The following is an 18,169-nucleotide window of genomic DNA, read 5'->3' as shown; positions in this document are numbered from 1 at the left end:
CCCACCGTGCGCGCCCCTATTGGCGTAGCCCGGCGAGGACGATCCCCATGGCTGTGGAGAGCCGACGCCTTGCTGGCCCCAGGGCGCGTACTGGGCGTGGCTGCCGGGTGGATTCATCATCCCCGATGAGGCCTCGGCTTGGTCCGCGGCAGCCGCAGCCGCACGTGCCGCGTTGGCGCGGGCCTTCTTGGGGATGGCCCTGTTCCGCCGATCGGCGGTGATAGCCTCCCGTTGCTGAACTTCCGCCCTCCACTCGGCGTTTGGCATGCCCGATGGCTTGGACGGCGGCGCCCTCGGCTTCCTCTGCCTCGGCTGGGCGAGGGAGGCGGTCGCGGTTGCCGCCGCGCGGGGGACGACGTACTTCTTCGGTGGCATGGCGGCCGACTGGAAGGCGAGCGGGAGGGAGATTGGCGAGAGGAAGAAAGAGAATGGGAGGGAAGTTGGTGAAAAGCGGGAAGAAACGGCGGGAAGAGGCGCTCGACTCACCGACAGGGCGGACCCACGCGTCCTTTTCGCTTGTGCCGGCACCCCAGGCGCCCCCAGGGCGCCGAGTTCGGCCTGCGTCCGTCGGGACCAGTTTCGGCCCGAGCCGGCAAAAAACGGGCTTCTGGGGGCGCGACTGGGCCGTTTTTTCGGCGCCGGCGCGGCAAAAACGCTTGGGGAGGACCTGTTGGGGGCGCGGCTGGAGATGCTCTGAATCCTGAGATTGCGTCAAGTATTCGGATTGGAAATGCGCACTTCTTTGGGCTATATGGAACTGCAGGAAAGATATGATCTTTAACAGACTTTCTATAATTAATTTCTTGCAGGTTATCTTCAGAGCTACGACATGGATCCGTATGTGGTTGCTACTCACTCCTACGGGCTTCAGGAAGCATTTGGCTACTGGGTGCAACTGATGGAAAATGATCGCACGGGCTATTTTTAATCGGTTTGGATGACGAGCGCATAATAGGATTGGTCCTTAATGTCTTTTCGTCCAGCCGGTTGTGACTTTGAGTTGTTCTACCTTTTTAGCTCCTTCTGTGAGCTGTACTCTGCAGACCAGACTATTTGGTTTTGCTGAATTTGATTTAATAAAGTGGCCACATGCATCTTTCCAATGCAAAGGCCAGGGGCAGTCCTTCTTTTCTTAAAAAATAAATAAATAAACAATTTTGTGGGCAGGAAGAACGGAATGTTGTTTGTCATTTCTCACATGGTAATATTACTGTTGCGGATAAGGTCCCATCAGATGATTTAGAAAAATGTGGAAGATCTCTTTGAAGCCATGGGATTTTTACGTAAAAGAGTGCAGAAACTTACAGACTCTGCTTTCTTAAGGTCATTTGCCCGTCCTTTATCATCACACACTCTGATAAAGCAGTAACCATGTTACTGGAGGCTGAAGTACAACCTGGATTGCTCACAATTCAATGATGACCTCTCTAATTTATATTTGTCAGCGTCACTTAATCAGTTGAGATCAACGTAACAGGCTTGCATGCCGTTTACGCACGCCGGAAGTACTCGAGTACACTGTCGGCTCATTCAGCTACTGAAGGCACATATCACAATTGCTGACAATGCCCAGGGCTTCTATGAGTGCACGAGGTATACACACAAGTGATCTGTTTGGTGCACGGAGGTAGAGAACATTCCAGGGCATCTCAGAATCAAGAAGTTGCAACTAAAGCTATGACCATCAAGCGAGTGTGTTACCTCCTTGGTCCTGTTGTAAATGTTTCCAATCTTTCTCATACCATCGTGTATTGTAATATTGTATCAAATATAGGCATAGAGAAAAGACTAGAGAGACCATTGTATTTACACTTTAAAGAGGTGTTTATGCCGCTCAATTGTTATCTTATCGTTTCATACATCTATGAACGAGTATATGGACCTGCCATGCCTCAATTATTTGAGAAAACTCACATACCAGCATAAATATATGTTTCATATCCAGATATCTTCATCATGTACATCAATCTCTCGCCGCCGTTATGGCTACACCTCTAAGTGCTTTTTATTGACATCCTACATCCGTGGCCTAATTGTTGGTAATAAATTCAACGAGGGGCTTAAGCCAACGCGGCATGCCGTCGTGCCTCTACCTGCTAGTATTTCTAAAGATATTAAGCTCTCCAGAAAGAGATCTCTTTGGTGCATTGTACTGGATTAGACATGTGGGTCTGATTTGTAAGATGGTGTTCGTTGTTGGGGGTGTGCCATGCGTGTAGATTTCTCTTGGTCATGTGTCACATATACACTCACATCACTATCTCGCACTCGGGCTACCATTTGATAATTAATATCATATGTGTAGGAACTTACAGCCACAAACACCTACCACCTTTGCAATCATAGTAAATTACATGTCCGGTGAAAATATGAGGACCAATCAAGCCATCAACGTATACAAAAACAAACATCATAGCACACATCATACAACAAACACCAAGAATAATAAAACGACTAAAAAACTACACAATAGACGCGGCATAAGAAAATCGGCACAACGAAGCGTTTGTTAACCTCTAATATATATAGTGCGCGTTGAATTCACAAAGCAACAACATCAAATAGAGCTTCTTTCAATCTCATTTCCTAGCTTGCATAGTTGGTTCAATTGGCAAAGCAATGGAATGCGAGGTGGCATTTGCAGATGCGGCGGCACAGTGATCACATTGGACGGTAGTGGGAACTACCCCACCATCGCCGATGCTCTCAAGGACGCCCCGCACCACAAGATAAACTGTCACATGGTCTACATCAAGAGCAGAGTGTACAAGGTTGCGGAGCCCATCATCGTTGCTGAGGACATATGGAACAAGATGCTGGCCGGCAATGACATCAGTACCAAAGCTATGTAGAGCTTAGAGGAGGGGGGGGGGGGGGTATCCTCGATGTGAACGTCATCTCGGCGACCAGAGTGGCAGCATTGCACATTTGATACATATATGAATATAAGCAGTATTATGCGCAGATTTGATACATATATGAATATAAGAAGTATTATTCATTAAATAATGAATGTTATTATGTAACACATTTAGATGAATCCAAATTTCAAAACATGCATATACACGTATACATAACACATTGATGCCGTTGAATTCCAAGCATGCGTTTCACATGCCGAATTTGTAAAAGACGTTGTGCATTTCACCACAGTTCAAAGCATGCATTTGACAACGATGGCTCCAAACTGTTGAAGTTGCGGTGGACGAATATGAAAAGAACAAATTTGAGCATAGATACCAAACATAACACATGTATTGCTACATAGCAAACAATGACATGATTTATGAACCAAAGGGCTCGCTTTTCTGCCATGGAAGCATGTGTGTATAAACAGGACTCCTCTCTCATACTCCTGGGTGTGTATCTGTCTTAGAGAGTTGCTGGTTATTGGATGTACTTTCATTAGTTATCCGTACTTGCATGCATTAACAACCCCCCAAAAATTAGCGATCCGGTGCACATCACTCTTGCCGAACATTTTTCGTTTGGCGAACGGTGTGGTTCAGGAGGACATATCCCAACCCACCAGGGTTCAAACATTGGTGCTCGCATTATTTTCGAATTTATTTTAGGCTTCGGCAACCTCTGTCCCATAATATAAAAGCGTTTTTGACGGTAAATAATGTCGGTTTTTTTACTTTCATCCGTATGCAATTTAAGTGGCGCTGTCGACATAAACAAGAGAGAACACAACACCGCTTGTAATAAAATCTTTGAAATACTACTATCACTACAATGCGAACTGTCCAAGTCATAAAAGCCACAGCAAAATTTTGGTTACGATCTGCCTAAAACAACCTAGTACAATCATAGCTTTTACTTCACACCATGACCATCATTTGGATTCTGGAGACTCTTAATCATCACTGCTTATTACTAGCAGACGCCGGTCCATTTGGATTCAGTTCGTAGCCGAACAAAAACAACCGTTTTCAGTCGTTTTTTCCTGTCTTGTTAGGGTTTGTGTCCTGCTCAGGAAGGCGAGACGGCGGCGGCTCCCTGAAGATGGAATAAAGGTCTCACCGCCTAGCCCTCGTTCCGGCGGTGCATCTAGCATCGTTGGTGGGCGTGTGGAGGTGTGTCTCCGGCGGATCTATCTTTGATGGATTTGCTCGGATCTCGTCGTTGTTCGTCTACGTTCATGTGTCTTCGGGTTGAATCCTTCCAACCTACGTTATTTTTCATCGGCGGCGGTTGCTGTTCTGGTGCGCTGGTCCTATGGGGCCTTAGCACGACGACTTCCCGACTGTTTACTACAACAAGTTGTGCCCGACTCCGGCGATGGAGGGGTGATGATGGCGGCGCGCCTTCGGCTCGCTTCAGTGCGTGTAGTCGTCGCTAGGTGGTCTACGGATCTGGATGTAATTTTTATTTCTGGTGTTCGTTGTACTGCCATGATTGAAGATGAATAGATTGGAAATTTTTTCGAAAAAAAACAACAGACTTTTGCAGAAAAAGAAAAATAACCTCGTTTTTTACTTTCATCCGAATGCAATTTAAGTGGCTCGCTCTCAACATAAACAAGAGAGAGAACACAACACCATCCATGGTTTACTTTGTAATAAAATCTTTATAGCTTTAACAGAAATACTACTATCACTGCAATGCAACTGTCAAAGTCATAAAAGCCACAGCAAAAATTTGGTTACGATAATCTGCCTAAAACAACCTCTTCTCAAAAAAAAAAAGTGCCTAAAACAGCCTAGTACCATCATAGCTTTTTTTACTCCAAAAGGCAAGATAAGATCGGTAGTTTCCCACCAGGACTGGATTCTGGAGACTCTAATCGTCACTGCTTATTACTGGCAGACGCTGTTGGACGGGAGCGCGTCGAGCTGGTTCATGACGGTGTCGATGTGGAGGACGAGGCGCTCGGCGAGGGTGCGACTGAACTCCTCCCGGATGACGACGCGGAGCACCGTGACGTGCTGCGCGTCGGCGGGCATGGTGTACGCCGGCACGATCCAGCCGAAGCGGCGCAACATGTCGGAGACCTCGAACTCGTCGTGGCGGGTGTGGTCCTTGAGGGAGAAGGCCACGAGCGGCACGCCTTGGTCCTTGGACACGATGTTGAAGCGGCCCGTCCTCTCCAGGCCCTCCTTGACCACCATGGCGTTCTCCTGGCAGTTCTCCATGATGTTCCTGTACCCCTGCATCCATCGTGTAATTAAGATGACAAATCTCCTCCCGATCAATGGATGTTTGAACTGCGAGTCCTCATGAGCCGGTAGCTAGGTATAGTTACCTCGAAGCCTTGGCGGATGAACTGGTAGTACTGCGCGATGACCTGGCTGGAGCCCTTGGAGAAGTTGAGCGTGAAGGTGGGCTGGTCGGTGCCGAGGTAGTTGATGTGGAAGACGAGGTCGTCCGGCAGGTCGTCCTTGGTGCGCCAGACGCACCAGCCGATGCCGGGGTAGACGAGGCCGTACTTGTGGCCGCTGACGTTGATGCTCTTCACCCACGGCAGCCGGAAGTCCCACTCCAGCTCCGGGTACAGGAACGGCGCGATGAAGCCGCCGCTCGCCGCGTCCACGTGGATCGCCGTCTCCCACCCTGTCTCCTTGTTCTTCTCTTCGAGCAGGTCGTTGATGCGCTTCACGTCCTCGAACTCGCCGTTGAGCGTCGAGCCTAGGATCGCCGCGACGCAGATGGTGTTCTCGTCGACCATCTCCACCGCCTGCTCCGGGTCCATCACGTAGTACCCCTCCCGCAGCTTCACCTCCTTGAGCTCCACCTCGAAGTACCTGGCGAACTTCTCCCAGCAGACCTACGTACAAGAGCATTACAACCTAAATCTCAACTTGCACCTCAAAGGACAGGAATTCTCGGCTCTCAGTTTCATGAATTCGTGAGCTAGGAGTTACTTGGACGTTGGCGCCTGTGACGATGTTGGGCTTGTCGAATGGCTTGCCCTCGGCCCTGCGCTTGTTCTGCCACTTCCTCTTGAAGGCCAGCCCCGCCAGCATGATGGCCTCCGATGAACCCACCGTGCCCACGCCCACGGCCGTCTCCGACTCACCCAGTGGCGCGTGGAAGAGATGCGCGATCATGTTCACGCACCGGTTCTGCAATGCCCCCGCACAAAGTTAAAAACAACTTCTGTGAGGCTGCAGGTCAAAGCAGAGATCGACTGGTAAAATTAAAAAAAGGACTACGTAAAGTACCTGGAACTCGGTGGTGACGGGGTACTCGTCCATGTCCACGTAGTTCTTGTTCATGGAGGCCATGACGAGCTTGTCGCACTCGGGCTCCATCCACGTCGTGACGAACGACGCCAGGTTCAGCCGCGGGTTGCCGTCCAGCATCAGCTCATCGTTGATGATCTGGTACGCCGCCTCCTTGGGGATCGACTTCTCCGGCATGTGGTACCTGCACGCACGCAACGGATCCACCAGCCGGTCGATTATAGGAAAAAATAGGCCACGAGAACGTCGAGCAAGAAGAAGAACAAGCCATGCATGCATGCATGCGCGTATATACCTCGGGAGAGACGACCGGACATAGCGCGAGGCGAACGTGGAGTGCACCGACACGTCGGTGTCCGAGACGGCCCGGGAGAGCACCATGGCTGCAACCACCGTGTGAGTCGACCTAGCTACTCGCGTTCTTGGCTCTAGCGAAGCTGGCACTTGATGAATCAGCAGGCGCGATATGATGCGACGATTTTGGTGTGCGCTATGGCGGAGGCGACACCCCGGGTATATATACGCGGACGAGGGACGACGCGTGGTGCAAACATGGAAGTTCTTGGCCGTGCGGTGGTGCGTTTGCCATTGGCCTCGTATTGAGACACTTTCAGAAGGAAAGGCTAGAAGAGGAAGGAGAGAGTCAGGCTCAGGCCTGGTCCAGGAAATATTCGCCTTGTGCCGTCAATAGGCAAGAACTAGCAGCACGGGGGAAGACTGCCTTATATTTGTGGTTAAACATGAACAAAGCTTTTTTTTCGTGAGAAAACTTCTAATCTATCATCATCGATCATGATAGTACAACGAATACAAGAAATAATAAAAATTAGGTCACATCCAGATTTGTAAAACACCTAGCGACGAATACAAGCACTAAAGCAAGCCGAAGGGATGCCGCCGTCATCACCCCTCCCTCTTTGGAGCTGGACAAAACTTGTTGTAATAGACAGTCGAGAAGTCTTTATGCTAAGTCCCTATAGGACCAGCACAGCAGAACAGCAACCACCGCCGTTGGAAAGATGCTTAGATCAGAAGGATCCAAACTATAGACACATAAACAAAGACTGGATCCATGTAAATCCACCAAAGGCAAATGCCGACCGAATCCCATGAGATCCGCCGGAGACAAGTATCCACACGCCCTCAGATGATGCCATAAGCACCACCGGAACAGGGGCTAAGCGGGGAGAAACTTATTTCATCTTCAAAGAGCCGCCGCCGTCTCATCTCTCTGAGCAAGACACAAACCCTAAGAAAAACATCTAGAAATGAAGTCCTCCCACCGGGAATGGCCGAGATCCACCAAACCTCCATGTCTTTAAGGCCACATGAGACGAGGCAGACCGGTGCTGGTGCCGGCAGGAGGCAGAAGGAACACTAGCAGCGGCTAGGTACGAGGGCCTCCTGAACAACAAAGCTTTTTTTGTACACCACACGAACAAAGCTTGAAACTCATGTCAAACAACAGATATTTTTTTGCGAGAAAAACAACAGATCTTTTTGGCCGAAAAATGTTAAACAATAATTCAACAAAAAGCTTATTGTGTTTTCTCGAGGGAACACCCTTTGGTGCGTCCAATTCCGGATGCCAATCTCAAAGCAATGAGGGTGGCAATCTTGTTCGCCCCCAATGCATCCTCCTGAGAGAATGACGCGAACATTTGCTCTCATATACTCTTTTAAGGAAATGACCCCGTGTGTAGCATGACACTCCCTTATGATGTAACATGATAACATGATAATTACTGACGCATCTATGTGGCATGATAATTCGAGCTGTTGTAGCTTGGAAATTGGTGAGCAGGTGGGCAACTCACCTTTTCTTAGCCTGGCATTTCTCTTTGCCGCAGCATGACAAATACCTAAAACGCATGCCAATTTTCGCTGCTGCAACATGGCAAATCCTGGAGCCTACGTAAATTCCAACTGCTATAACATGATAATTATTATTTTTAGCATGATAAATCTCTTTGTTATAACATGGTAGTTCCTGCAAACATTCCACGTGAGTGATTTTTAGGGGAACACTTACTGTTGCAGCCGTTCACTCGAATGAGCCTCCTAGAATGAAATATCGTTCGCGTCAGGGACACCAGGGAGGACACGTTCTATCCCTGTAAGAATCTTAATTCAAGACAACACTTACATATTTTAGTTATATACTTGTACTGCCTGTCTGTACACGCCAAGCATGGCCAAAGTCAGTATTCCACAAAATAAAAGCATTGGCAATACAAGGTGCACATTGATCTAACATAACAATGGTTCTTCATCTAAATAACCATCCTATCTGCTCCTAGTGCTTCCCTTTTATTTTTCATCGATTGTTCTTTTCATTCTCTTAGCTACATATCAGTGTTGGAGCTATATGTGAATGTCGGTGCATGGAAGTTTGGAGATGGGGTGGGGTTACGGGAAAATAAGACAATTTACTTCAATTTAGGTCCTGAAAAAAGCCTCAATGATTTCTTCTAGGCTAGGGACGGTGCCCCCCCCCCCCCCCCCTCTGCTACATATGTATGTCTGTTGTGTCTGACGCAATGGTGACATTGGATGATAGTGGCAACTACACCACAAGCATGGATGCACTAAAGGATGCCCATAACGGAGCACGAACCGCCACACCATCTACGTCAAGAAGGCCGGGTGCGTACAAGGTGGCAGAGCCAGCCGTCTTGGACAAGGACATGTGGAACCTCATGCTGGTCGAGGACGGCATTAGTCGCCAGCCGGGTCTTGAACTCAAGACCTCTCTTGGCTCTAATAACATGTAGAACTGCACGCACCAGCCAGTTCACTCAAAAGCTCAAGATGATGGGGAAAAGTGGACTATACATTTATACATCAACAGAGGAGGGGCACCGCCCCCAACTTGTTATACTCACGGACTAAAAAACATAGCTCGGGTTTAAGAAAGTGTTGTCATATTTCACCTCACCCAAACGTTTCTTCTTCTCACTTTTGCCCTCTGTGACACCCCTAGATATTAGTCACTTTCTTCTTCTCTGATTCACGTCCGGCCATGGTTCGGTCGGTTCGCCTTTTTTTGTTTTTTCTTCCCTTTTTGATTCTTTTTTTTCGTTTTCTATATTTTCATGGGGGTTTCCATTGGTTTTCTTTGAATTTTCTATTTTTCTTTGGTGTAACTCCCATTTTCTTTTTTCTTTGTCATAACTTATGTTTCTTTTTCCACTGGTTGTTTCTTCACTGTTTTCGCTGGTTTATTATTTTATTTTTTTTCCTTTGGGTTTTGCTCATTTTACATTATTTTTTCTGTTATTTTTTCTTTGTTTCTCTCTTGGTTTCTTCATCTCTCTTTCTTTTTCCTTGCTTTCTCTCACTATTTAATGATTTCCTTCATTTCTCTTTCTTTTTATTCAGTTTTCTTTGGTTTTTTATTTATTTCTTTCTATGTGTTTTTATTTATGGTAATCGATGATTTTTCTTTGTTTTTAGAACCATCTTGATTGACTTGTTATTATTTCTTGATGTGTGGTTTGTAATATTCTCCCTAATTCTCCATAATTCTTCTATATACATTTTACATGTACATGTAAAACCGTATTTATACATGTTAACATTTTCAAAGTACACAATTAATTTTTTTGATGCCTACATTTTTCGTATACAACAAGAACATTTTTTAGTACTTGATCAAATTTTCAAATACAATGGTAACATTTTTTGCAAATACATCTTTGATGTCTACTTTTTCCATAAACATTGTATAGTTTCATATACATCTGAAACATTTATTTGATATATGTTTCAAATTTTCTAAATACATGATTAACAATATTTTATAGTTCACATACATTTTTTTGAAACGCGTTAAAAAATTTAGAATGTCACTTTTTTTATTCTATCAATGTTTTTCATATATACATTTGAAACATTTGTTTTATATATGTTTAGGATTTTTATAGAATATATAATTAATTTGTTTTAAAGTCACACCCATTTTTTTAAACACGTGAACATTTTAAAATGTCACAAATTTCTTTTAGTATGCTACCAACAATCAGTTTAGTTAAGCTAACAATTGTTTCATGTTATGTTAAACTTAGAATAAAAGAAAAAAAAAGTTAAAAAAAAAGAAGGCAAAAACAGGGGAAACCACAAACTTACATGGAACCTACCGGGGCCGGTCCATTCGCAACAAACTGTCGTGAGCGGTCGCTCCAACTCGCATTAGGCGAGGTATAAGCACGCCCCGATCCAGCAGCTCCAGTGTTTTTAGTGAGAACGATTCAGCAGCTCCAGTGTTTTTAGTGAGAACGATCCAGCAGCTTCTTTAAATCTATTTGGCGAACTGTTTTTTTCCTTCTTCAAGGAAAACAGAGAATTTGAACGTATCTTAAGTAAAGTGTTTATGCACAAAAAGAAAGGAAGGATTAAATCAAAATGCTAAACCAATTATAGAGCTCATGCTTTCTATAAAAATAATTGTCGATGGATGATGAACAATAAATCAGAACTGAGAAGTGTGGAAAGGTATATTTAGGCAATTGTCTTTGTGTTTATTGAATTTGTTTTTTCTGTGCCAGGAGCAAATGTTCAAATTCCGTTTTCTCTTTTGATTGTATGTAAATAAACAACAAGCAACATTTACTCCAAAAGATCTCTATTTCCAGAAAACGACCAATTGAAAAGAAGTTAAACTATTATTGTCTCATACTTTACACTGCTACTATCGTATTAACTATTGGCCTCATATTTGCCTAGACATAGCAGTACTGGAGAGCCAACTACTAAGTTGACATGTGTGAAATTGAAATTATCTAGCGTTAGTCGATTTGCCTGCATGTTGAATGCATGATGATTGGTAGTTAATGAATCGAGTGTGTGTGTGTGTATGGACGGCATTAGTGAAATACAGTTGTAAGTGATATGTGTAGTTTAGTTTAGTTTTTTTTGTAGAGTGTCGGCGATGATAGTATTAAAATACATATATAAGTGATATGTGCAGTTTAGTTTTCCTGGAAACTATCGGAGAATACTCAAATGTTTTATGTTTTATCTTTGTGTATGGAGATCATGTGCATGGGTCTCGGTAATGACATTCCCTACGAAACATGTATTGCTATTTATACAAAAGTATAAGTGTCTTAGGTTGGTCGTAATGGGAATATCATAAATTGTATCACGCATGCCAACTAGGCAATTTTGATGAGGTGGCACAAGATTAAATGAAGAAAGAGAGAGTTGAGTATCATATCATGATACCGTATCATAATAAATATTTTGCTATTATGTGTCATGCATGTCAATAAATAAGGTTATCTATGATATTTTGCATTACGAATCCCTCCTCCCCTCCCCTCCCCTCCCTCGCGTCGCCCGCTCGGGCGACTCGAGGGGCGAATCCGAATCCCGCCGCCGCACCTCCCTCCTCCTCGATCTCCCCTCGCCGCCACCAGAGGCAGCCGCCGGGCCTTCTTGGTGTGCTGCTGATGATGGTGGCGGCGGGGTCCTCGCTGCCTCGCCTCGCGCGCGGGGGGCTGCGGGATCTGGGGCGGCGGCCCGTCTGGTGTGGCGCCTCCAGCCCTTTGGCTCCTGGTGGCGCGGGCGTGGGCCGGCTGTCTTGACCGTGAGGACGGTGAGATCTCCGGAGGATGCGGGTCTAGGCTCGGCGTCGGCTCCGGCTTCCGCGGTGTCAGATCTGGCCGCCTCCACACCACCTCTCCAGCGGCGTGCTCCTCCCCCCCTCCAGATCCGGTCTGCTACGACATGGGGGGCTGGTTTCGGTGGGTGGGAGCGGATGGAGGGGTTCCAGGACCGAGGAAACCCCTAGCCAGCCTTGCTGGCGCGACGGCGGCGACGCCCGTGGGCGCCGCTCATCTCCTTGGAGGCGCCGGTCAGGTCCTGTCCTCCCCATCCCATGCCCCCTTGCTTCCTGGGTGAAAACCCAAACTTTGTTGGACGGCGGCGACGCCCCAGGCGCCGTAATCTTCTTGAAGACGCCGTTTTTGGGAACAAGTGGGGCGGCGGGCTTCGGTGTGGTGCGGTTTGGTGTGCGGCGGCGGCGACAGTAAGTCTCCAGCGGCAGCCATGCCTTCCCTGGTGCGGGGTGCTGTTATGGTGGTGCTCTTCGTGCGGCTTTGAGGGCCTCCGGTGCCGTGGATCTCCAGGAAGGGAGGGGATAGGGTTCCCCTCCTCCGGTGGTTTTCCCTCCAGCTCGCCGAGAGTGTTGAGCTTCTGTGTTTTGGTCTTGGCCCTTGCTGTTGCCCTTCATCCTGGCAGCTCACCCTCTTTCTCGCCCGATCTTCGGTTTTGGGGCTGCTTGGCTCTAGGTGAGTCGCCGTCGACATGTGAGGAACGCCTGGTTCCGCTCCTGTGGCTTCCTTGGGTGCCATTCAGATAGGTTCTAGGGTGAACTAGTCCATCGCTCAACGGTGCGGCGCCTTTCGAGCCAGGCGAGGAGGCAGGGGCCTTCTTTGACGATGGCACTGTCTGATTGTGTTCTCCACAAGCCCCTGGTGTTCTGGCAATGGCTTGCCTCTCATCGTCGTCGTTTCCTTGCCTTGAGCTGGCAGCTGCCTTCCCCTTGGTTGTGTGTGTGCAAGAGGTCCCTAGCACCTCCTAGCTATTAGCTTCATGTTGATCTGGTATAGCTGGTTGTGTGCTATGTGAGCTGTCTCCCAGCGCCTTTGTATCTTTGCTGTGTTTTTTTTCCTTTTCTTTGTGTGGTTCGTGGTTGTAATCTCTGTAATCCTGGCCGGTTGATGGCTTTGTTAATTCAAAGCCGGGCTCTTCTGGAGCCTCCGTTCTAAAAATATTTTGCATTACAGATGTAGTATCATATGCATGACACTAAGTTATGATACGGGTAGCCTTACTTCAGCACAGTCTTGGTGTGCATGATGGTTAGACCTACTAAAGTTAGTACTTTAAGTAAATAGAAATGCTAAAGTTGTGCCCGGCTCCCAAGGGAGGGGCGATGACGGCGGTGCGCCTTCGGCTCGCTTCGGTGCTTGTGGTCGTCGCTAGGTGGTCTATGCATATTTTTTTCTGGTGTTCGATGTACTGTCATGATTGAAGATGAATAGATTGAAAGTTTATCACAATTTCTTTTTGCTAAAGAACAGCGGAGGTGTCTCTCTACGAAGTTAAGAAATATTACTTGATCAACAATGCATAACCTGATTTTGTTGTTTCCTATTAGTAGTAGTATTACATTTGTTTAGAATTCTTAGTACACGTTACAGTTATAGACAGCAACTCGTTCGTCATTGGCATACTGAACATTCCGGAAATAGCACAAGCACGAGTGCAACTGATAAGATTGTTTCACATTTTCTTTCATCTTTGGTGCGATTGGATTTGAGAAAAAGACACTAGCTAGTGCAGCTGACCTGGGCAAAGCACGACCCACGAGTGCAAGTGTGCAACTGATATGATTGTTTCACCTTTCCTTTCTTTTTGCTGCCATTGGAATGGAGACACCATTAGCGCTGGTGCATCTGGAAGCACGGCCGGGTCTGACCCTACGTCCACTACCATGTGACATGCACGGGTGTTTTTCAGTTTTCTCAGTTCTGGTTGCTCGGCGTGGAAGCCAAGCACCACAGGATGTCAGGATCGGTCCGCTACCACAAAGGCTGTGACGACCAACATTGTGCACCCTCCCTTGTCTACGAAATACTTCCCTTCTTTCGGTAAAGAGTCTACAAAAATGCTATATAATTTCCATCCAATAAAAAGCTTGTGGATTGAGGTACATGGATGTTTCTGCCGGGATTTTCTTTGTTGTGGCGACTAACCGTGCGGTTTGATTAAGAAAACGACGCTCGCCGACCATCTGTTACGTCTCATGGCAAAAAATTGTGCGCAATTTCAACATGCACTATCGCTAACTCTAAGTACAATGGTAGAAATGCCATCCCAAGAGTGCGCCATGACTCTTATTTTGGTCACATCATGATCATCGATCTAATCAGTGGAAGTTCCATTATCATACATGTAATGGTGGGGTATACTTAACCCCACTATGGATGAATAACATCCGATCCGGTGCCAAAAGTGCCAAGCACGCACCCATCCATCCTTCAAACGAAGAAAAACGTGAAGGTGTACAATTATATGCCCATATGTTGTTGATTTCTGCTTCCATGATTTCACCACCGACAACAGAAATATGGTGATCCAGCTCCACTCACAACATTCCTCCAAAACCACAAGTCCACAATCTAAAATCTACAAGCAAAATCATAGCCGGTGATCCTCTGCATTGTGCTCCCCGGGTCAGGTGCCTATCACCATTGGCCAAGCAAAGTATCATTGTCCATGTTGCCCTACCACTGTCCACTCCACTTCATGGAGCAGCCTTGCCAATTAGAGCCTGCCACTTGCCGCTTATGTTCCCTTTACACTCCCTCCATCCCACTATAAATAGCTGGTGAGCTGCACTTGAAAGATCGCACAAAGACACAGACACTCACGTAAGCATCTACGGAGTAGCACACATTACTTGCTTAGCTCAAGAAATGGCCAAGGGAGCGGTGATGCTTCTTGTGCTCTTCACGGTGCTGTCAGCGGTGAGCCAAGCCCAGCTGCAGCACGGGCCCGGCCACAGGACCTTGTCCCACGGGCACCGCCGGTCCGCCGACCGAGCGGCGCCGACGCACCTCCACTTCTTCTTCCACGACACCGTGAGCGGCGCGTCCCCGTCGGCGGTGCGGGTGGTGGGTCCGGCCGACCCGTCGTCGCGGACCTTCTTCGGGATGGTGAACGTGATGGACGACCCGCTGACCGAGGGCCCGGATCCCGGCTCGGCGGCCGTCGGCCGCGCCCAGGGCCTGTACATGGGGGCGGACCAGGCCGAGCTGGGCTTCCTCCAGACCATGAACCTCGTGCTCACCTCCGGCCCCTACAACGGCAGCACGCTCGCCGTGCTCGGCCGCAACTGCCCGCTCACCGACGTCCGCGAGATGCCCGTCGTCGGCGGCACCGGCGCCTTCCGCTTCGCCCGCGGGTACGCGCAGGCCCGGACTCACTGGCTCGACTTCAAGACTGGCGACGCCACCGTCGAATACGACGTCTACGTCATGCACTAGCCTGAAAATGCTTTGAGGGCTTACTTTCGGCTATGCTTTGAGATTTGAGCGTTTTCTTTGTCCTACATATCGGTGCATTTACTTGGGTTAATTGTGCAAGTTGCAAGAATAAGTGGCCCTATGTGAAATAGTATACTCTTTTTATTAGTGGAACTTGTTTAACGCACATTTTGTTCTTTTTCTTTTTGCTTGAGAGATGCAAAAGCCTCGTATTTTGAACTTTTGTTGCATTGATGTGTAAGATCAAAGACGCAAAATCGCTGGGGCACGCACCTACCAACCCTGCCTGGCCGCTCGATTACCTCGCGATTCCTGAAGTAGTTGGATCCCATACGAGAGCATACTAAGTTTTAAGTTTCACTCGTTGAAATGTACGATTTTTCATCTAAAACTTACGATTTTCTCGCACGCCTTTACCAAGTTTTATAGATAAATTTTTATGACATTTCTTTTGCCCACTAGTAGAAAAAGAGGCTTCCGTCCAGCCTCATTAGTCGCGAAACTGTAGGAACCGCGACTAATGAAGTCTTCAGTCGCGGTTCGGCAGATGAACCGCGACCAAATGCCTGGGCCCAGGGCGCTCGCGGGCTTTAGTCGCGGTTGGCCAGGCCAACCGCGACTAAAGGTGCCCAAAGGCCTTTAGTCGCGGTTGGCCTGGCCAACCGCGACTAAAGCTCGCGGGCTTTAGTCGCGGTTGGCCAGGCCAACCGCGACTAAAGGTGCGCAAAGGCCTTTAGTCGCGGTTGGCCAGGCCAACCGCGACTAAAGCTCCTCCCCTATATATACCAGTTCAGCACGCTCACTTAGCCATTTGGTGCCACTTCTCTTCACAAGCTTCACAAGGGGGTGTAGGTTTGCTTTTGGTTCCTCTTATGCACACAAGGTGTTTGATGAAATGCCCTAAGAGGGTGAAACAAACATGATATGAAGTGTTGGAGCCACACTTGAGGTTCCTCATTTATTTTTTCCTCCTCGATCGCGGTTAGCAACTTGAACCTTTCATGCATGTGTGTCATTGATAAAATATGCATGTGTGCAGTTCATTGTTTAATTTATATTATTTGTAGCTAGTTAGTTTAACAAATGCATGATGGTTAATTATATATTTTATATTATAATAATGCAGATGAATCGGCAATGGATGTACGGTAACCGACTCTCCGGCGAGTTCACTACGGGTTTGAAAGATTTCCTCGTAGTGGCTAATGCGAACAAGCAGGGGGGTTTTGTTATCTGTCCATGTGTTATCTGTAAGAATCAGAAGGGTTACTCTTCCTCAAGAGATGTTCACATGCATCTGCTTCGGCACGGTTTCATGCCAAGCTATAATTGTTGGACCAAGCATGGAGAAAGAGGGGTTATAATGGAAGAAGATGAAGAAGGGGATGATTTCATCGATGAAAGCTATCTTGCTCATTTCGGTGATACTTTCATGGAGGATGCTGAAGGTGAAGGGGAAGGTGAAGAAGAGGCACGTGATGATCCCGTTGATGATCTTGGTCGGACCATTGCTGATGCACGGAGACGCTGCGAAACTGAAAAGGAGAGGGAGAATTTGGATCGCATGTTAGAGGATCACAGAAAGGCGCTGTACCCCGGATGCGATGATGGTCTGAAAAAGCTGGGCTGCACACTGGATTTGCTGAAATGGAAGGCAGAGGCAGGTGTAGCTGACTCGGCATTTGAAAACTTGCTGAAAATGTTGAAGAATATGTTTCCAAAGGATAACGAGTTGCCCGCCAGTACGTACGAAGCAAAGAAGGTTGTCTGCCCTCTAGGTTTAGAGGTTCTGAAGATACATGCATGCATCAACGACTGCATCCTCTACCGCGGTGAATACGAGAATTTGAATGAATGCCCGGTATGCACTGCATTGCGTTATAAGATCAGAGGCGATGACCCTGGTGACGATGTTGAGGGCCAGAAACCCAGGAAGAGGGTTCCCGCCAAGGTGATGTGGTATGCTCCTATAATACCACGGTTGAAACGTCTGTTCAGGAACAAAGAGCATGCCAAGTTGTTGCGATGGCACAAAGAGGACCGTAAGTCGGACGGGGAGTTGAGACACACCGCAGATGGAACGCAATGGAGAAAGATCGACAGATGGTTCAAAGATTTTGCAGCTGACGCAAGGAACATAAGATTTGCTCTAAGTACGGATGGCATGAATCCTTTTGGCGAGCAGAGCTCCAGCCATAGCACCTGGCCCGTGACTCTATGCATCTACAACCTTCCTCCTTGGTTGTGCATGAAGCGGAAGTTCATTATGATGCCAGTGCTCATCGAAGGTCCGAAGCAACCCGGCAACGACATCGATGTGTACCTAAGGCCATTAGTTGATGAACTTTTACAGCTGTGGGGTGGTGTCCGTGTGTGGGATGAGCACAAACAAGAGGAATTTGACCTACGAGCGTTGCTTTTCGTAACCATCAACGATTGGCCTGCTCTTAGTAACCTTTCGGGACTGTCAAATAAGGGATACAATGCATGCACGCACTGCTTACATGAGACTGAAAGTGTACATTTGCCAAATTGTAAGAAGAACGTGTACCTTGGGCATCGTCGATTTCTTCCGAAAATTCATCCAGTAAGAAAGAAAGGCAAGCATTACAACGGCAAGGCAGATCACCGGCCGAAGCCTGCGGAACGCACTGGTGCTGAGGTATTTGATATGGTCAAGGATTTGAAAGTCATCTTTGGAAAGGGTCCTGGCGGACAATCAGTTCCGAAGGGAGCTGACGGGCACGCAGCCATGTGGAAGAAGAAATCTATATTCTGGGAGCTAGAATATTGGAAAGTCCTAGATGTCCGCTCTGCAATCGACGTGATGCACGTTACGAAGAATATTTGCGTGAACCTCCTAAGCTTCTTGGGCGTGTATGGGAAGACAAATGATACAAAGGAAGCACGGCAGGACCAGCAACG

General features: G+C 47.4%; 2 protein-coding genes across 2 annotated transcripts; one reads left to right on the top strand and one right to left on the bottom strand.

The window, feature by feature from the left end:
* Positions 1–4,802: 4,802 nt before the first annotated feature.
* LOC123082841 (glutamate decarboxylase 1) lies at positions 4,803–6,569 on the bottom strand. The gene is made up of 5 exons (XM_044505076.1): positions 6,484–6,569; positions 6,168–6,372; positions 5,868–6,068; positions 5,249–5,770; positions 4,803–5,153 (listed from the first exon to the last, which is right to left on the bottom strand). Exons 1-5 carry the CDS (start codon positions 6,567–6,569, stop codon positions 4,803–4,805), a joined length of 1,365 nt encoding a protein of 454 aa, XP_044361011.1.
* Positions 6,570–14,613: 8,044 nt separating this feature from the next.
* LOC123082840 (dirigent protein 22) lies at positions 14,614–15,463 on the top strand. The gene has a single exon (XM_044505075.1). The coding sequence runs from the start codon at positions 14,675–14,677 to the stop codon at positions 15,242–15,244; it is 570 nt and encodes a 189-aa protein (XP_044361010.1). The 5' UTR covers positions 14,614–14,674; the 3' UTR covers positions 15,245–15,463.
* Positions 15,464–18,169: the final 2,706 nt, after the last annotated feature.

This window comes from Triticum aestivum, chromosome 4A, assembly GCF_018294505.1.
Source record: "Triticum aestivum cultivar Chinese Spring chromosome 4A, IWGSC CS RefSeq v2.1, whole genome shotgun sequence".
In the NCBI taxonomy this organism is placed as follows: domain Eukaryota; kingdom Viridiplantae; phylum Streptophyta; class Magnoliopsida; order Poales; family Poaceae; genus Triticum; species Triticum aestivum.
This window is presented reverse-complemented; position numbering and strand designations above follow the sequence as displayed.